Source organism: Colletotrichum acutatum, assembly GCF_030867785.1.
Source record: "Colletotrichum acutatum strain CBS 112980 chromosome Unknown BDZ83scaffold_18, whole genome shotgun sequence".
NCBI classification, from domain to species: domain Eukaryota; kingdom Fungi; phylum Ascomycota; class Sordariomycetes; order Glomerellales; family Glomerellaceae; genus Colletotrichum; species Colletotrichum acutatum.
In genome coordinates, this window is record NW_026849012.1 from 89,438 (window position 1) to 109,603 (window position 20,166).

General features: G+C 53.6%; 4 protein-coding genes across 4 annotated transcripts; 2 read left to right on the top strand and 2 right to left on the bottom strand.

Moving 5' to 3' along the window:
* Positions 1–4,089: 4,089 nt before the first annotated feature.
* On the bottom strand, positions 4,090–5,512 carry BDZ83DRAFT_648806 (deuterolysin metalloprotease; the record flags this gene model as incomplete). Its single annotated transcript, XM_060510223.1, has 4 exons — positions 4,090–4,115; positions 4,348–4,477; positions 4,537–5,225; positions 5,284–5,512. 4 exons carry the CDS (start codon positions 5,510–5,512, stop codon positions 4,090–4,092), a joined length of 1,074 nt encoding a protein of 357 aa, XP_060368286.1.
* Positions 5,513–7,981: 2,469 nt separating this feature from the next.
* On the top strand, positions 7,982–8,479 carry BDZ83DRAFT_570826 (uncharacterized protein; the record flags this gene model as incomplete). The annotated part of the gene is made up of 1 exon (XM_060504344.1): positions 7,982–8,479. The coding sequence occupies one exon, from the start codon at positions 7,982–7,984 to the stop codon at positions 8,477–8,479; it is 498 nt and encodes a 165-aa protein (XP_060368287.1).
* A 4,134-nt stretch (positions 8,480–12,613) lies between these two features.
* BDZ83DRAFT_648808 (fatty acid desaturase) lies at positions 12,614–14,123 on the bottom strand (the record flags this gene model as incomplete). The annotated part of the gene is made up of 2 exons (XM_060510224.1): positions 12,614–13,023; positions 13,082–14,123. The coding sequence occupies 2 exons, from the start codon at positions 14,121–14,123 to the stop codon at positions 12,614–12,616; spliced, it is 1,452 nt and encodes a 483-aa protein (XP_060368288.1).
* A 2,492-nt stretch (positions 14,124–16,615) lies between these two features.
* BDZ83DRAFT_609613 (uncharacterized protein) lies at positions 16,616–17,401 on the top strand. Its single transcript, XM_060507539.1, has one exon. The coding sequence runs from the start codon at positions 16,804–16,806 to the stop codon at positions 17,374–17,376; it is 573 nt and encodes a 190-aa protein (XP_060368289.1). The 5' UTR covers positions 16,616–16,803; the 3' UTR covers positions 17,377–17,401.
* Positions 17,402–20,166: the final 2,765 nt, after the last annotated feature.

Sequence of the window (20,166 nt, forward strand, 5' to 3'; positions counted from 1 at the left end):
TTTGTGGACGTCGTACGACCAGGGCATCGCCCGGCTGACTGGGATCACCTTTGACCGAGAAGGGGGGCCTTGGGGCTCGTCGCGGGCTTGTGCAAGGCCAGGAGATGAGAGAGGAAACACTTCAGGCTACGCGCACAGCACTGGGCAGACAAACCACTGAAGACCTAGGCCGTGTATACTGTGTGTATCACGATCTAGGGCTTTTGCACTGTTCAGCCCCGCCATTCCCGTCAAGCGAGCCCCACCTGTCGCCACGCCTCGGCCACTCAGAGCTCGCAACTTCTCCCCCAGTTTCAAAAGGGAGGAGAAGGAGCGCACCACTGCACCACTGCCTGCACCTGCCACCACAGCGGTAGCGCTTCTGTTCCTCCAAGGTAGGTACGGAGTACATACGTACATCCACCCAACTTCTTCTCCTCCTACCTTAAGGTAAGGTACTACGAATAGTTCGCGGTAGACTCTCGCGACACCAAAACCACCCCTTGGAAGCCTCAAACCGTGGCAAACTGAAATCGCGGGGATTTCCCAAGTTTCCTAGCCCAAACAGCATGATCTGCCAAACTCCATAACAACCGGTGGAAAAGCGGAACACCAACATGGTGATCAGGTTCGTCCAACAAACCTCCATACCCTTACATTAGTAGTCTAGGTATGTGCTGCCGCCCCATCTACCAAGCAGTCACGCAGTGTAGCTTCGACTACCTAGATTCAGCCAACACCAATACCACCAATGTCACCATAACCTCCCGATATTCAAGAGAGAGAATTCAGGGTCTTCGTTAGGGCTCCGCGTCCCGAACCCTTGTGCCAGCCCCCCTAGCCGCTCGCTCAGTCCGAATCGACATGGCTTTCCAGTCTTGTCCCGAGTTGCCTAGTGGCCGGTGTCGCAATCCTGCGGTTGCCAGGCTTTCCGCTACAAGGTTTCGCCCGCTCGCTGCAAAGGGATGAGGTCAGCTCAGCACAGTGCACTGCAGCACTCTGTACTTAGTACGGGTATTCCAGACGTCCTCACCCAGCAAAAATTGCCCGCCGCCATAGACCCCTCCACCATTTCGCCGTACCTTACCACCGGGGAACTTCTGTGACGGGCTGCGAGCCTGCGAATGTGGCTGGACCTGCGTTCTTGAAGACGACGATCCACAAGACCCGACTGGACTGCGACCTCGACTCTCCACCGCCCCCGGGAGCTAGCTGCTGGCCTGCTGCTGTCCACTGTGCTACATACGAATACCTAGTACTCCGTACACACGCACCACACAGCACGGATACGCAACTGCTCGGTCTACAGTGTACACGGCGCCAGGTGGTCCCGTCACTGTCTTCAGTGTCTTGGAGAGATCATGGCTGTCTGAGGTCAGTGGTGGGTTTCCCCCATTCGTTTCCATGGTTGGCTACCGAATCGGAACCTATCCAGCGCCGCCCTCAAGCCCGTCGAACCCGTCGAGCAACGGATCACTCGCCGAGTCTGTCGATGCGGAGGTTCATCTTGGATTCTTGATTAACGGAATCGCTGATCCAGCAGATCAGGTGTGTCAGACACGGTGTCCTTAAGGGATGCTTCTCTTTAGCACCGCCGCTATCCGATCGTCGTCATTCGATGCCGGCTGTTCCTGCAGCTTCGTCGTCACTGGTTGGCAAAATAGGAGCGGATGGAGGTGCGGGAAGCAAGCGACGACGGCGAGCACCCAAGATTCGGTGCGGCGTGCCACGGGAGAATAGCCGACCCGGCCCTATCACACTGTGTCGGCATCGCCCCAGAGCTGCAACATCCGTATCATTCGTGCTTTCTTGCAAGACACACAAGAGGATATATCCTGTCGGCACATGGAAGACAACTGGAGCAAGGTTGCCAACCCACCCCACTACGTAACTCGCCACCCCCTGATACTTGTCCGGCGCCCACCTCCCAAATCACGACAAGCACGCATGCAAACAAACATGTTGCTATCCCCCAAGGTGTTCACGCGACATACAGTATGGATATGGAGACTGACTGGATGGATTGTCGAGTCTTGGTGGCTTGAACATGTGTAACCATATTTTCCGCTGGTGTTTGGGTTCGAATCTCGAGATGAACCGTCGTACTCTTCGACTTTGAGCCGACGAAATCTTCCCACGGTCGATCAACCTCTCAGCCTTCGCCTTCGTACGGAATCTTTCCTCCATCTGGAACTTGACAAGTGACAAGACGCGACATCCCAGACATCCCGCCATCCCTTTCGTCTTGGCCCTTCTTTCCACTGCGACCGTCTCCCTTCGCAACTTGCCGACCTGCAACGCAAGCTCGTCCCATATCCCTTGCTTCGGTGCTTTCTTCGCAAGCTTTACACTTTTGCCAGTCCGAACGGCCAAAAACTCTACGCGGGTGCCCTGTGCCGTCTCTCGGTCCGCCGCAATAATAATACCCAATGAAAAATTGTACCAAACGCACCTAACAGGCTCACGGAACCTTCCAGCAAACCTTGTTTTTGCTCCTTCGACTTTGGAGGCTCTGAGCCTCTGACGCCCGCGCATGTAATAAAGCACGGACAAGATGCAGCCCACGACTCGACATACTTTTCGTCCTGCAGGACTAGCACGTATCAAAAGACCCCCACGACGACAGCCTTAAGTCTGCAGCCCTCGTACCTATCTTGGGTTTGTGACTTTCACGCATCCAAGGCGAGCAGCGCAAACAGTAGTGGCACCCGAATCCCATTGATGAATGCGTACGCATCTCGCAGCATCCACTTGCGGATACCTGAGTACGAAGTGCGACACTGTGAATATTGAGGAGTCATTCGAAGGTTCGATTGCCGGCACCCGCTAATGGGTCCGAGTGCGAACAAACGGTCAACGATCCCACCCAGCGGGGCTCAATATTGTGTGATCTGGATCTCAGGTGCAGGCCAACGGCTGGCTCCGGCGATACCCGGTCCAATGTCCCAGCGAGTCGGGATTGATACGATGTTATTGCGAGTCTTTGAGAGTTTCCAGCCCGTACTCCGAACTCTCTTTCAACTTTTCAACCCCATGTGAGATTGTCGAATGAATTATTGAGCTTCGCCTTCTTGGACCCCATGGCCGGGCCCGCTTTTGATATTCAAGATTGAGGGACTAAAAACGGGCATTCATCTCATTCTAAGGTAACCATGGAAGAGAACATCTTGCACCAAATGTCAAGCTCGCATCTACCATGCTGCTGCTGCTGCTGCTGCGCCTTGCCGTTAGCGCCCGGGGACTGCGCGTATCTCAACCCGCCCGCTGACCGGAGCATCCAGTACAGCCAGCCCCGGGTAGGAATTTCCAAATATTGCGGCTCACAAACAGGCACGAGCTTCATAATCTTCCATTCTGAACTGGCGAGATCGGGTCCTTCTGCACGTCACTGTCTCTGCCCTGTCGGACGTGTTCCTAATGTCCAAGTGCCGCCCCTAATCCCCAAAATCGAAAGGGCACCCCCTTGGTCGCTAACGGTCTCGGTTCCAACGGGTACGAGGGGCCAGGGCTGTGTGTCAGACTCGTCGTTGGTCGAACGTTGGGACTTTGGAATGCATCATAGCGAGGTACCAAATGAGACCATGGTCAGTCACGTTTGGTGCAACACCCAAGTATATACCGGGCTTAGATGTCTCTGGCAAAGACTTGTCTCTGCTTCTTTCCTTCCCCAACGGAGCGGTTTACATGGAACGCAACTGACGAAGAAACTCAGACATGCTCTCACTGGCGGTCTTTCCTGTCGCTCTATTCTAACGGCTCTTCTCCAAATCCCTTGATTGAGCCATGATCCAACTTGTATAACTTCAGAGTCGCTGGTAAGTCGATGGCTATGAAGAGTCTACTAGAAAGAATGCAACGCATGCCTTTCAGTCTGCGATACTTCGTAGAACCAAGTTCTCTTGTGTCACCTTGGGAGGCTTTAGAGCATGCAAGCGCCCTGCTTAGCTCTTCTGCTTGATTGAGAGGACTTCTCCGGATGGTTGCAGCGTCTCTCAATAGTCCCTATAACATTGGAGTCACAACTCAACACCACCGACCACTTGTCAAAGCTGAATGAACCGTGATTTCGTTTCTATGAAAAAGGTTGAAAATGGCAGATCTAAATGCACTCTAATGCCCGATGCCAAACTCTGATACTAGTAATTAACCATTAAGAGGAACCGGCGCCCATACATGGAGCAGTATAAACTCCTAGCGTAGTCGGTCCCGTTGAATATGCACAGAAGAACTGGGTAGTCTTTGTGGTGGATATGTACGAAAACTCTCAACTCCTTATTGCGACTAGCAAGTCTTGCCCTGGTTGACAGCTGGAAGTCTCGTTATTAGCCATGGTTTCTTCAATATGTGTTGAGAGTTGAATCGACTTACCATTGGCATAGACCGCATAGGTGTCCGCGTGGTTGAGGTTCTGGGCGCTCGTGAGAGTCTTCAAGGCAGTGTAGCCGTAGATGCCATAGTCCAGTGTTCCCTTGACCTCGAGCAAGTGAGTCATCTCGTGCTGAAAGGTCAAACTGATTAGCTCAAGCTCGATGATCTTCAGTAAAATATTGCGCTTACCAGAGTAGTGGTCGACTGGTCCTGGTTGTGGCAGCCAGTGGTGAGCAGAGGAAGCGCGGTGAAGTACAAGGGGCAGTTGACCATGTACTTGTAAGCCGGGACGGTGTAAGCCAAGACACCAGGCGAGCAAGACTTGTAGACGTCGCTGCAGTACTGCTTAGAGACGCCCTTGTTGCGGCTGCCGCACTCGGAAGCAACCTTGTTAAAGGTGTCGACGACAATCTTCTTGCTGGCGGCGGTCGTCGATTTGAAGTACTCATTCAAGCGCTTGTCGTCCTTGGAGACGTAGGCGGCGGCGGCGCTTGCGAGCTTGGAGCAATTGGCGAGGGCGTTGGTAACGGTGGTGTTCTGGGTGCCCTTGCAGTCGGACTGGACAACGGTGCGCTTGATCATCTGCTTGTATGAGGTCCGGACGAGAGCGGCTTTTGTGACGTTGACGTTGTTGATGTTGAGCGTGTTGCTGTCGATGCTGAAGACGCCGGCGATGGTGGTCGAGCCGGCTTGGGCGTAGGGGATGCCACCGTTAACGCGCACTTTGAAGGCGTCGGCGTCGCCCAGGTCGTGCAGCTCGGCAAAGTCGACTGCGGATTCGATTGTCTCGCCGGCCTTGATTGTCCTGAAGGAGGCGTCGGTGAGGAGGTTTTGAGGTGCCATGCGTAGGCGGACGCCATCGAAGGGGAGGCGGTCGTCTTTGTAGGTTCAAGTCAGCATTGTGATATTGTGTTGTGTGAGAACGGTGGCACTTACCTCCATTGAAGACGGCGACTTTCTCAACGGCGGCCGTGTCCAAAACGGTGCCGGGAGTGAAGAGCTTGAGATCAGTCTTGCCAATATTCTTCAGGGCGATCTTGACTGCTGTGTTGCCGTTCTTGGTGATGTTGGCTTGGAGCGGAGTCGCAGCGTCCCTGTTGACCAGCTCAATGGGAGAGGCGCTCACGAGGGAGGCCAGGAGAGTGACACCGGCGAAGAACTTCATCTTGACTTTGCGAAGCGGAGAGTGTCTCGGGTGTCGAAGGTGAAGAGTTGAGGAGTTGTGAAGAGGCTGTTTGGAGTTGAGAGTGATGGTCCAAAACAAAAAGCCATGAAGTGGATGGAATCCTCATCGTCTTTATACAGAGTTGAATGCTTCAACGGATCTCACCGTTCAGCCCACGATGCCACTCCGAGGTGACATGAAACCCGGGCTGCTCCCCCCGATCCGGTTTAGGGAGCAGAGCGTCCGTGGTTCAAGCCAAGCGAAATCGCAGTCTGGAAGGAATTGGAGGTTCCAAAGGATGGTCCGATGGCTAAGAAGAGTCCATGGGGCGGGAGGCGCTTCTGCCCATTGTCGGAGCTAAAGAATTGACAGACACACCTTAACTGTGATCAACAGAAAAATCCTAACAAGGAGGGTGAGCGTATCACATCTCTAAAGGACAGGAACTGGGAGCGCGGCTGCGGACCTACATCCTCCACGAGAAATCGGGCACTGCCTAGAATCGGTAAAGGCGTCAGAGTCAAGCGGTCTAGCAGAGAAAATCTTTGGGTTCCAACTCGATGGGTCAGCCTGGCTGGTGTAAGCCACGAAGAGCAGATGCGGAAACTTCATTGAGGTGACAGACGAGACATCTGGCGCCACCAGACATGTGTTCTGCGTCGTCCTCTGGTTTCTTTGGCAGTCGGCAATGCATTGCGCGTGTGATTGTACCAGGAGACCAAGAGACCTAACGACCAAGCAAAGACCAAGTCTTGCCGATCAGCAAGTGATCAGCAAGTCTCCACGGGGACCACGAGTCTTCAACTGCCGTGCCCCTTGGGTGAAAGATTTTTCCAACACACACACACAATCCTACGGTCGGAGCGGACTCCATGGGGCTCTGTTCAGGCCGGCAGGTCCACTGTCCGCAAACGGTATCCGGGATCGTGGGGATAAAGACCCGTGCAAGGAGCCAGCGGAGCCGTAGCCTCTTCTGTAGATGCTAGCCGCACCGCGCCTTGCTGTATGTCTCCTAGAGACAAGGAGCGGGAGTGAGACATGGCTAACATCAAGGCTCACCCTAGGTGGTTGCGAGACACCAGACGGGCTAGCTGACGAGTAAGACAGGAATTCTCCGTGCCCGGGGGCAGTACACTACCTAACCAAGCAGCAAGCAAAGCTCTCTTATCAATTGAAGTGTGTCCCGAGTTGCCGGCAAATCAACTGAGACAAGCTGTGATTGACTAGAGTCTAGAAACGGTCTTCACGTTTTTTCGTTCGAGATGACGTCGGCAGCAGAACGGAAACATCACCAAAGGGCCTCGACCTTGGGACCGGTGGTCGCGCAGGCAACTACCGTTCGGAGTGGGTCTGCCGAAAATATGGATCGCCGGCGCCGGTCTCCGTATCTTTGCTTACCTGCAGCAATTTGGCGACCTTCCTCTTTCGTCCGTAGACCAGCGCGAACTTTTCCTGCACCAAGCTTGAAGCCGAAGGATTTCGTCTCCATCATGCCATTGTAGCGTCGTCTGAAGTTGTGCCGCCAGCTTAATCGATTTAGAGTCTACTGCGTAGGTAGGTGGTCTCTAAGAGGGGTGGAAGAGCCAAGGGGGGGGGGGGGGATAGCAAGGCGCATCTCTTCCTTCGATACCCTGCAGAGTGCGGGGTCTCCCGCCGTCCGGCCGAATCTATCATCTAGTTCATCGCAAGTAGGCAAGTTTAGCTGGCGATAGGGTAGCCTCCGTCGCGGATAGAAGCGCAAACCCGATCTGCCGGGTTCTCTAGATGGGAGCTTGGTCCACCATGAATCGCATTGCCGTATACATCGGAACTCTCCCGTAGCACTTCCAACTACGCCGCTGACACCATCGCAAGAAGGCTATGGCAATTCGTAGCTTCAAATCATGGACCGTGGCAAGCGTGACATTTCGTCCGTCCCAAAGGAACGGAACCAAAGTCGCGTGGCTGAAGCCGCTGGGCATTCCTCGGCAGACGGCTTCTCCTATTTCAAGGTTAGTGCGCGCGTTCTCACAACAAGCTCATTCCATTCACCCACGTTGCCTCTTGGTCTTTACCAGACATTCAAAACAACAAAAGGAATCCTCCCAGCGGCACCGGTAGGCGGCCGCATTTGATCAATTGACGTCAGCCGGCATCTTCCATGCCACTTGCCCGCCTTAGGAAGCTGTTCCGCTTCAGGCGCATCCCGCTGACCACGTCCACTTCGCCTGCCTTGGGAGGGTAGCCTTATTTCTCAATTCCACATAACACACATTTCGAGAGCAAAAGAGTTTTGCAACAGACCCCCGATACTCACTCACGCCTTCCCCTACCGCCATCTTACACGCCATCTTCTACACCATCTCCAACACCACGCCAAGATCGATGAGTAACCTCCAAGCCCGCTCGCTCTTTCGGCCCATCGTCCTCATCGTAGCCCTCATCTTCGTCCTCTCAACCTGGAGTCGCAGCGGTTCCTCCCGAGACACCATGGCGCAAGAGAACCAGCACGCCGGCGCGCTATCCAAGCTCGCCCTCCGCATCCGTCAGACGTCGGAAAAACCTCCCACCCTATCCTTCTCCGTGGAAAACAAGCACGACGCCCCGCTGACCATCCTCCGCTGGAACACGCCCCTCGACCCCCTCGCCATCCAAGTCGGCCTCGTCTCCATCACGCCCGAGGGCAAGAGCGAACCGATCGAGGTCCACACGATTCAGCTGCGCCGGGTCATGCCGCCTCGCCCAGAGGACCTCGTCACCCTCCAGCCCGGTGAGAGCCAGGAGCAGGAGATTGTCCTCAAGGAGCCCATCGTGGCGCTCGATTCACTCGGCAAGACGGCACGGGTGGCTGTCAAGGGCAAGTGGCAGGTTGTTTGGCCCACGACGGCGGACAAGCTTAGCCAGGCGACACTTGAGAAGTTGCAGTTTGGCGAAGGGGTCCTGACGGGTGAATTCGAAAGTGAGACGATCGATGTCACGATTGGTTAGGACGTTCGGGATACTTAGTCAAGTCACACAATATCGATGTTTTCTCGTTACACCACCTGCCAAGATATTGCAAACTGTCGATTCAGTTCTTACTTCCTCACTCCCTAACTCACTACAACACTCTCATCGTGAGATAGTTCTAAGCATACGTCCGTTTGTCAAATCCAGGCACCCTGTCACGCGAGAACCTCTTTGCAAACGTCGAGAATAACGTGTCTCGAAAACGTGGTCTGGGCATGGTCTACGCGGGACCTGGCCAACCAGCTGAGTGTGACGACGAGGCAAATCACATTGTTCTGGAAGGGCCTGTGTAAGTAGGCATAGGAAACGTCCAAGTCAGGATGTCTCAGACGAATGTGCCGTGTTCGGACTGGCTAGCTCTTACTCTTCTGGGGTCGATAAGCACCTACCCCATTTATCTTCTTTGAGGCTGGGTTAAGGTCCTCACGCCCGTGTGCCCTTCATCTTGTCCTTCCTCTCCTTGCCGACTCTCGGTAACAGGATATCGGCTTCAACCTAAGTCACGTCGGCCGATGCTCGGGGCGGATGGGGAAGTAGTCTCAGATCACCGCTAACATACAAGGTATCCCGCTCCGATTGCCGTGGATCGTGGACGACTACAATCGGGTAGTCGACTCTAGCATCTGTCACGGCAGTCTCAACAAGACGCCAAACAACTACCGAACCTTTAGAGCCCGGAGAGACGTTGCCTCTTCGGACAAAGCGTCCAATCTAATAAATCGACGGCCTTGAGACTGGAAGCCCGCCGGCCCCCATGTTTCGGTGCTGTCATTCATGCCCCCGCCCACACTGCCCATCCGCCGTTCTCTTCTATTGGCAGACGACTAATACCAAAGAGTCATGGTCCATGGATCTTCTCGCCACATCGCTATCAGCAATGGGACGGTCGAGACCCGGTCCCGCCTCGTGCGGACCACGTTAGTCCCTCGTGAGAAAACGCTTTCTCCGAATGGCATCCTCTTTCTCTGCTGCCATGAGGGTCGTAAGCATGGCTTTCTTCGAATTCCGCATGCAGTTCAAATGTGTCCTTCGTCCCCCTCCAACACTGATGGAAAGACTATCGTGGTCCCACAGACTAGAGAAGTCGAATGTAGGCCCGGACCCTGAAGCACTCGGAACCCACTCCGACCTGCCGTGCATTTGACCGGCGTTACCCCTCCCTAGAGTAGAGCCGTTACTTGAGAAAAACGATTTGTTGTCCCAAGACGTAAAGTTTCCGCATCCATCAAACACGTTCACGCGTCGTCCACGTTCACGGCGCTCTAAGGCCAGACCCACGCAAAAGGACCACGAGCATCGTTGAAGACGGAGAATTTATTCCTGCAGAAGTCCACGCGGCCCACGCCTTCAACTCCCGTGACTGAGACACCATGCAGACCAGAGTCGAGAACGCTGATGACGAAGTCTCTGTTTACACTTGATATGAGCTTGAAGTCCGGGTGTGCTAGTTCGAAAAATAGCCAATTAGACAGAGAGTCTAGAGTTTGTTACTGTGTTGTTTTCGTCGAGGTAACAATTAGCAACTCACGGCAACAGGCACTACTGTATATCTCAAATTCATTAGGTATATGTCTGACTGGCACCTAGTCTCTTTGCAGTATCCTTCTCTGGTCGAGTATCAAGTTGTTATTACAGTCGTATCTAGTAGAACTTTGTTGCTATATCGTGTACCCAAACAAATTCCATGCCCGCCAGGATCTAGGCTTAGACCTGCACCATCACGGCCAACTCAGCGGCCTTCAAGTCTCTCAATCTTTACATTAACTGTCGAGTTTCCTGACGAGTGCTCATGCACGCAAAATTTCCCCTTCCACCGATCTTGCTCGATATTCACAAATCTCAGACCCATAACATCCTTGCAAGCGTGTGGGCAGCTTTCAGAAATGATCCAACCTCTGTCTCCATGTGAGATACTATTTTGGGATCACAACAAGTGCCACCTGCGGGATCAACTCGGATATCGCATACAAACTTCAAGGCTGACCTATCTGTCAGTCTTACGCAAAGGATGCTAGTAATTCCCCAGGATTCCTCCACAGGGTAGTCGTCGACATCTTCGTCGTCTCTCGACATTGAGTTCTTTCCGACGAGGCATCTCATCATTGATGTGGCGACGATGCTCTCGTAGTCGATCTCCGCGCAGGGGAGAAGAAATGGGGCATTCTGGATTTAGTCCGACGGAACTCCCCCATCCATGACCCTGACCACCTCGATCATGTTCATGATCGTTCCCCTCACTCCAAGATTCTTTTCGAACGAATTCTCCGGTCCTCCTCCTAAGAACACTCCTCCGTGTACCACCTTTCTGTGTGTGGTCTTGAGACTCATTATCTTCACCAAGATAACTGACGTTGTCTCGCATTATGGCAGTTGAGTACCGTCACGAATACCAGCGTGAGGCAAGACAGCTGGGAGGACGCGAATATCTATTAACTTCAGGAATACCATTAACAGATTTTCACAAATCGTCGCCCCTAGGATAGGAGATTGGGTATTTAGATTGGAATAAGAGGTCGGCGTGGTAAGACGAGAGCTCAAAGACCTCCCGGGGGAATCAGTGGTAGGAAGATTGCTAAAGCAAAGAGAGAAGCCATGCTCGATGATTCATATGCATTATGTGCTTGTTGCGAGCGAAAGGTAGTCGGGATACCTTGAAGCCGCGTGACACGTCCAAGTCAACTCAAGTCCAAGGTGGCTTATATCTTGATCGCACACCCACAAATTTCTGAAGTAGCGAGAGACAAGTTATTGCAAAGCTGGTATACCACGTTCCATACCGGGCATTTCGGTAGCAAAGCACCCTCTTCTTGAACACAATGTCCGAGATGAAACTTACCACTCTCAGAATGGGTCTATGCCATTTCTTCAGATGAATTCAAGTCGACTGCATGCCTAAAATCTTCTGCAGCATTTAGCATCATCAAGTCGCCTTGATGATCTCTAGGGCAGTAAGGTACTACTCAGGTAGGTAGATACCACCATTGAGGTGACGGGTAGTGCATCCATTCATCCAAAGAGCCTTGGCAACTAGGCTGACCACACCGACAGATCGCATTCGGTACATTCAACACATTTCGTCCAATACCGGTGTTAATTCCATGACAAACACACGGAACACGCCGAAAATCAAATAAGCCGTCCAAATAACACCACCTGCAAACCACCGGCCTCGGATCCTCAAACGCACTCCGGCCCCCTCTTTTCTCCCCACCTTCGGACCTGGGCGACCCGGAGCAGTCGGTACGGCAGAACGGCAGAGATACAATGTCATCTCGGTTAGCAATTCCCCACGAAATACACGCCTGCGCACTAACGCCAAGTACCGCGTAGACGCGCGCTCACGGTCCCCAGGTATTCCTCCCCCAAGCCACCGCAGGCACAAGCTCCTCCCCTCCCGCCTGAGACCCCAAGTCTGTCTGCCTGCCGTTTGTTACCATCGGATGATCACTCATTGGCTCGTCTGTGTTCGAGGGCGTCTGGCGTCCCGGCGTCCGCAAGGTCGCGTGCGCACCCCGCATTCTCTCCACGATCAGGATGAAGTAAACCGGACCTTGGGGTTTCCTTCAGCTCTCGAGCCGCTTCCCAGTCACACCTCACCTCGAAGAAGCAATCTCGAAGCAGCAGAATCCTGATACGGGGAAGTTTGTGAACTACGGAGTAGTCACGATTTATACCTTCTTTCGGTGCCTGGCAATGAAAGCAATCATGAAGTTTCTCACGTTGGATTCGCTTGCTCAAGATGGCGGTGTGATCGGAATGCTCGGAAGCTATCATTCTATTGCTCGTTCTCTCTTTGACTTCTGTGTCTATGGATCTATCCATTCGGTACTGGTATAAAATGCTAACGCCTTGCCAGGTTTTTTTTGCACTGTAGCTTCTGTACCGTCTCCAGGTCTACCTGGGCTCCCGTGCTCGATTCGACATTACTACAACGTCCTCGAAAGATCGCACATTATCGAGACTCAACGGCCAGGCCCAGAGCCCGAAGAACTTGGCGATACGAATCGCCAAAGTCCCACACTAGCATATGCAGAGAGGGCCATCGTGGACCAGCTCATGAGAAGACGCGACCTTTCTGTGGGTTTTTTACATTCAGTTGCTCAACTCCGTGACTTAGTTCACCGCACCCTTGATAGGGGCAGTACCGAGACCGTTGTGGTTGCGGAAGAACAAGACACCCTTACCCTCGCCCTGGGCCTCAGCACTAGGCTCAACCCACTGGCACATACGCGCAGACTTGTACAACGCCTTGATGAAGCCAACCGGGCCATCCTTGACGTCAGCACGGTAGTGCTTGCCCATGACGGGCTTGATGGCATCGGAGGCTTCGTCGGCGTTGTAGAAGGGAATGGTGCTGATGTAGTGGTGAAGGACGTGGGTCTCGATAATGCCGTGGAGGAGGTGGCGGCCGATGAAGCCCATCTCGCGGTCGATAGTGGCAGCGGCGCCGCGGACGAAGTTCCACTCACCAGCGGTGTAGTGAGGAAGAGTAGGGTCGGTGTGCTGGAGGAAGGTAATGGCGACTACGAAGGAAGGTTAGCTGACAGTCACAGAATCAAAACGAGGCTTTTGGACACTTACCGAGCCAGTGGTTAACCCAAAGGTAGGGAATGAAGTACCAAACCAGGAGGTTGGACCAGCCGAACTTGTTGCCGAGGAGGGTGAGGACGGCCATGGTGATGCCGACACCGATGTCAGAGGCGATGATAAGCTTGGCATCCTTGGCCTCGAAGATGGGACTGCTGGGGTCGAAGTGGTTGACGCCACCGCCGGCACCGTTGTGCTTGCCCTTGCCGCGGCCCTCACGCTGGCGCTCGTGGAAGTTGTGGCCGGTGACGTTGGTCATGAGGTAGTTGGGCCAGCCAACGAGCTGCTGGGCGATAAGCATCAGGAGGGTGTAGATGGGAGTCTCCTCAGCCAGCTCGCCGACTTCGTGGGCCAAGCGGCCAGCACGGGTGGCTTGCTGCTCGCGAGTGCGGGGCACGAAAACCATGTCACGTTCCATGTGGCCAGTGGCCTTGTGGTGCTTGCTGTGGGAAATCTGCCAGCTGAAGTAGGGAACGAGCAGAGCCGAGTGAAGAACCCAGCCGGTGGCGTGGTTGATGGTCTTGGAGGGCGAGAAGGCCTGGTGACCGCACTCATGGGCAATGACCCAAAGACCGGTTCCGAAGAGACCCTGGAGAATGGTGTAGACAGCCCAGAGAACGACACGAGCAGCCTTGGAAGGCACATACTCGGGGGTAGCGAAGTTGTGGAAGATCAAGAAGGTGGTGGCGAGGCAGACGATATCGCGAGCGATGTAGGCATATCCCTTGAGAGCAGAACGCTCGAAGCAGTGCTTGGGAATAGCGTTGTGGATGTCCTTGATGGTGAAATCGGGAGGGGTGAACTCGTTGCCGTAGGTGTCGTACAGCTTGGTGTAGTTGGCCTTCTTCTCGAGGGTGACATCGTCAGAAGCCATAGACGACAAGGACGTCGACGAGGCAGAAGGACGGGGCGAGTCCACCGGCGAAGCCATGGCAGTGGAAGGGACCGAAGCGTCGGTCTCGGTGGTGTTGCTAGTGACGGTGCGGCGAAGAATGGGGTTCTGGCCGGCCGGCGCAGACGAAGTGGTGGAAGCCATGGCAGCTGATATTATTGTGCTGCTTCTAGGGAAGAGAAGAAGAAATATGAGGGCAGCTTGTTGATGTTGCCTCGGTATTAGGTGAGTACACTCAGAGGAACGGTTGACAAGTTCCAATGGCCCTTGGGAGAAGAGAGAGGGATACCAATTGGGTCGCGGGGAGGGAACAGGAATCAAGAAACAAAAGCAGGATAAGGAGGAAGGGAGGGGAGTAATAAATGAAGGCACTCTGGGAAAACCTCAGGTCGGTATCGGGTCGTGGCGGAGGCGAAAAGACAAAATAGTTAGCAAACGATGGGCCGGGACGGGACCCGTTGTCAACTGTGTCTCTCCAGGGCCTTGGCTCGCTAGTACCGAGTAGTAACAAGTGGCCGGTCAGGTACCGTAACGAATGGAGCGAAAGGAGATCCCTGTGAGTTTTTTTCGGGGGAGTGAGTGGTGTGCAGGTAAACTGGACCATCTGTAATAAACTGAGGTGAGGTCTGCTTGGTATCCGTAGTGGTGTGCTCTCTACTTTACCGTGTAAGGTATGCTGTGCTGTGCTGTGTGGTCTGTCTGGCCTCGGTTCCGTTTTTGTTGGGGACGAACTGGAGAGGGAAAGAGAGGCAGCTCCGTTACTTGTGGCCTGCGGGGGTTTGCAGGGCGCGGTGCAAGGGGAGAAAGAGCAGGACCAGGGACGGGAGGGACGAAATGCGTGGCAGGGGATGGGGATGGGGATGGGCGGCCACCGGGGCACCGGGGGTGTGAAAGCAATGAAATGTGTTCGTGTCAAGTCGTGCCGTGTGGTGGTCGGTTGTTTTCCTTCCTTTCCAATTGCTGTTGGATTTTTCTGCTGGGCATCGATGTTGATTGAGTTACCCACCAAAGGAGGACGATGTGGAGGAAGGAGGAGGCAAGAAAGTCAAGTAACCCGTACATCCACTACTTGGGCGAGGTACAAGATTGTTGCACCAACTATCATGTGTAAAGAGGTATCTTTCCTCCCCACCTCCTTCTCTTTATGGGCTAAGGTACAGCTACTACTACCTATGCGAGTACCTTACCTCTAGCCATTCCGAATCCCATGAGAGGCCGGACGGAAGGAAATACCGAAGCTGGAAGCTGCGCTTGGTCAAGTAGGTATCTGAATCTATTCCTTCCCATAATACGAATTATCGTTACGTGAGGAAGGTATTGCAAGTGAATCACTGGAAGACAGGAGGGGCGCATCCAGACGGCGTTTAGACATTAAGACACGGGCTTTGGTCATGTCAAATGCCATTGAATACCTCATTCATGTACTCATTAAACCGAGGGATCACGGCATACTTTGTGAGGTACACTATTTCCCTTTCTTCGGCTATTGTTGAAAATGGGAGTTGCTCGCCTCCCCACAGTAGCAACAAGTCGATACTCACAAGCCACAACCCGGCGTACCGTTTTTTGGTGGATGGAGAGCTTGGCGATGCCGAGTATGAACAAAATTCTTGCGGGTTGGCCAAAACTTTTTTTTGGAGAAGGCACACCTCTTGTTTTTTCCGCACCAAAGGGGAAAGGAAAAGATCGGCTGAGAAAGAATTTTTGGGACGAGGTCGGCGGTCTGAAGGGTCTTGGTTCGATACGTACCCCATCCTAGTGTAAGGCGAAAAGGACGGGATGGAAGGAAGGAATGGAAGTTGGGAATGCTTCAGCCGTGTTTTGTTGTACATCTACATCCACCAATATTTCTTTCGCCTAGCATCGACACTGCCTTTGCCTAGATGAATTGTAACTGCTACCTTCCAACCCGACCTATGCAGTCCACCTGCACCAGACGCAGCTTGCAGTGAGATATGGTAAGGTACCTACCTGAAGCACGCAAATGTGCCTTCCACTGACCGTTCCTCGCCCACGCTGCAATGCTGCATTTACCGCACAGACTCGAGGCAAGGTAATCTGAGTCTTCCATTGACCGTGCTGAATTTCGCCCTTTTTCTCTTCCTCTGACTTAACATCTGAGCCTACCTTACCTTAGAGCCGCTATTGACACGCGACGGTATTTGCATCAGTCTGGATCCTCTCGCTGTCCCCGCCATTGCCACTGTTTGCATCTGGGTCATGTTCCAGCTCCCAGCAGCAAATCTACCCCTATTAGGAGGCAAATTCATGCCTGGCAGGGCAACACATGGACCGCTCCATTGCAACGCGAGACAGGCACCATGTCTGCTGTCTCTTTAGCTTACGCATTACTGTGTAGTTCTTTGGTTCTGGAGCTCTTGCCAGCTACTCGTACCTTTCGGTACCGACATACCTCGACGGGGATGGGAGTGCCGAGACTTTGAACCGTATCTCTTCGCTCCATGCCTCCCTTGGCCCTCCGTTTCTCAAGCACGCACTCTGCGGCTTGTCTCGCTCCCGCCTAGCTCATGCTAATGCACCCTTACTTACCTGTGGTCCACTCTGGCCATGCTCCAACCTCACCGCCCTTCGAGCCAGCTGGCTCGACTCCTCGAGAGGCAGATCAGAGCCAGACTGTGGCAAAGTCGATTTGGTTCATCAACAGCAGCAGAATGCCAGATCCCTCAATCGGTCCCGGATGGCCATGATGGTTTGACATAGGACTCAGACCCAATACTGTATTCACCGTTTCCATCGGAGGACTGCAGATCTAGGACAGCCTCTTTCGAGACCCGAGTTGGACATATCTTGCGCAAGACAGCCTATGCTGTCACTGCTATGGTATTACCTAGGCGTGCCAGGCCTTCAAGCCTACGGGCTGGCAGTATCCAAGACACCGCCATGTAAGTCGGAGCTGATTTGCCGCCCAAGCTGCACCAGCCGTCCTGCCGCTCCCGTTATGCCTCCCGGGTCATACCTGCGCTCTCTGACGTCTTGTCTCGTAGCAGACATGCAACACGCAGACCGTCGATTGGCCTTGTTCTTGAAGGTAGTGCGGCCACCGCCCGTCCACCAGTCACTCCCGCAAATGTCGAGCCTACCGCCTACGTTTGGCACAAACCGGCGTTCGTCCGTGCATGTGAAGATGGCGCTTGTTCGGGGCAAGATTCAGATCGGAAAATCCTCCAGTCGTAGACGGTGGTGGTGTGGCAGCGTAGCCAATGTTGAGTCAGATCAGGGACCGCCCCAAAGCCGGCACCATTCGACCAGCAACAGCAATTTTTGTCCGTTTCGATCTCACCACATGCCCGGAAATCGACCCGCAGCAGTCACTTTGTACATTGATCGTCGTGCGCTCAGAAGGTCTTTCCGCCGACTTACTCCGACCGGTTCGTGATCAGGAGATTTTACTCCATTGTGGGATGTCCCTGGGGCGAGTCTAGATATAAGTACACGGCGGAGACTACTCTTGCGCCGCAGTAGACCAGGGCCAACATATTGGACTTTGAAATGTTGACAGTATTCAGGAATCATTGGGGATACGATCGATAAGGTGCCCGCCGTCGCTCAGCCTTCAGGGACGGCAGTACGTACCTGGGTTCCCCACGCTTCTCGGTGGGATGACAGGGATGCGCAAAGTATACGTACCTCTGCACGTAAGGAAGTGGCCCTCTCTCTTTCCTGTTCCCATTCTTTCAACCCCACGAACAAAGCAGCGGAAAGCAGAGCAGACTGGGAAGACGCGACAGACTGGAGCCTCTCGATTGGCCAACAACGTCTTCAGCTTGCTCCAGCCAATCGGGAGTAGAGCAAGTTGCTGACGCGGCTAGCCAATCAAGGGCCCGCAGCTGGGGAAGGGGGTTGAATCTTGAATTGACGCCCTCGCTTTCGTCGACGACGTCCAAGGAAGAAAGTGGCCAAAGATGAGTCTCTCGCCAGCTAGCCACCTTTCTGAATCGCTTCGCATGGCATCCAATTTCCACATCGGAATTTTGCAATACAGAGGGGGAGACCGATGAAGAACACTTTGGCAATTGGACTGGACTCGAATCGACCTGCCTCGGGCAAACCCGCGAGACAGAGGATGAAACGACCTAGGATCGAGTCGCTCGACTTCCATCCTCGACGACCTCCACAGCTCACAGCTTGAACAGAACGCAAAGACCCTGAAACAAGGGTGGGAACGCCGTTTTCTGGAAGCATCATGGCATTCCAGGGTCCGGTTTTTGCCTGCTTCGCTTCTGTAGGGAGCGCTGTGAAGATCAGTTACTCCCCTTTCCCCCCTCTATTACTCTCTTATTTTTATTTTTATTTGCTGCCCTTGAAATTTTCTGTTGGGGTTCAAATTTGTTGAGATGGTTGCAGTCCAGGGCAGGGCCTTGTCGCGATGGCAGAGCTTCATTGGTACGTACTGACAGAACCCCACTCAGATGGATGAATCCCCGGTCTTTGCTCTCGCAAGTCGCAACTTCTTGCCCTGCTCTCTTCAGACCCAGGGATACGTACCTCGGGAACTACAGCACACGCCAGTCTTGATTCACTCTCAAGTCTTGAATCTTCAGAACGGATGGACACCTTGCGGTGGAAGCACTCATCAATGCCGGCCATTGTGATATTAAGTGGACTGGGAATCAAAGCTCCATCGACTTTTCAGAATCCCGATTATCGTGGATACCTTCTATCGATGTTCCAGTTCCACCCAACGCTGAGACCATCGAGATCCCCGAGGACCAATCCCAACATACTCAATTACACGGGGGACAAGGATTGGGCAAGCTGGCAAGCTGTTTGTCGGCAAGGTCTCTGCTGCTTACAACCAATTTTCAATTATCACATGGTAACTGTTCGACATGAATCCTGCCTCGTCTCCCGCACAGTCTGGAATGATATCCGTTCTGGCAGCAAACCAGAGTGCGCCAGGGGCAAAACTGTGCCTCCAAGATCCATCATTCAGAGGCCACAGCCAACGGCTAATTACACGACGCCTCTGTAGTTGGCACTAGTCATCATGGCACTCGTGCAAGTCAGGCCCACCATCGTCTACTGTCGTGGACTTGTGGTGTGGTACCGTCCGCTCCTCATCCCTAACAAACCCGAGGCCTGGCCCTTTTTCACAGACCACAGGACCGATTCCCTTCACATGTGATTTGCTCCCCTCCATAGGATAGCGACAAGAGGCGGCAGTGACCACTGACAGGCGCCACGACCTGCTCCAAAAGTCACGACATTTCTGTTCACCCCTTGCTAGTACTTACATCCGTTCCGTTAGCTTTGCAGAGGAATCAGGGAACGTTGGCATTGGCACTCTGCTGATACCTCCCCATCTCGGCAAAGTCTCCTGCGAGTTAACGGACCAAGCACGACTCGGGGGCCAGAGATCGCTTGTCGAGACTCCAGCAATGTCACTGTCAGTAACTGGCTAGAGGCGGAACATTCCCTTCGTCCCGTCTGGCCTCGGAGGGCTAACGCTCAAGCAGGTTTACTTGCCCTAGCCTTTTTGGAGGAAACCCAGGGTTGTGTACTCCGTATCTGCTTCGCATCGTCTCGTCGAGCAAGAAGATGGGAGGATTCGTAGTAGCACCAATCAACAGTAGCTGGTGAAAAGGTTTGGCTTGTTGCGGTCATCGATGACCATGTCTCGTAGGGCTTTCAGCTGACGACACTTTTGTCTCGGTTACCCCAGCACTAGTCCGGATGACTGACAGCTCTAGCTCCAGCATGTCACTCGAAGAGAGTTTACGAGTTGCGAGTTTTGGATGAGACATCCGCGAGAGCCACAGCCTCACGCATACCTGCTCACGCTTCTCTCGGTCTCGCCAATCACTGCTCACTCACATGCTGTCTTCATTTGAAGTAGTCAATCGAATTGTTGAAGTCGGTTTGAAATCGCAGCGAATCGTGTCATAGATTGCCACTACGGAGGATCCCTCAAGTCTCAGTCAGGTCCATACTTGACCTCCTATTCACCGCCTGACGTGGAACAGCCCGCCCCTGATCGCCAATCACACGATACATGAATACCATTTCTCACCTCGACAGCTTGCTGCGTAACAGGCAAGGCCCTCTACGACACCTATTATCGTTCATATCCTTATCAGGAATAATCGTCCTCTATGCGCCCTTGTGACAAACGGCAGAATGATATCCGGTGGGGGCTCAATGTCACGGTATCAGATTGAGCTGCCTT

Coding starts and splice junctions, on each gene's coding strand:
- BDZ83DRAFT_609613 (XM_060507539.1), top strand. CDS start 16,804: ATGCTGTCACTGCTATGGTATTACCTAGGCGTGCCAGGCCTTCAAGCC.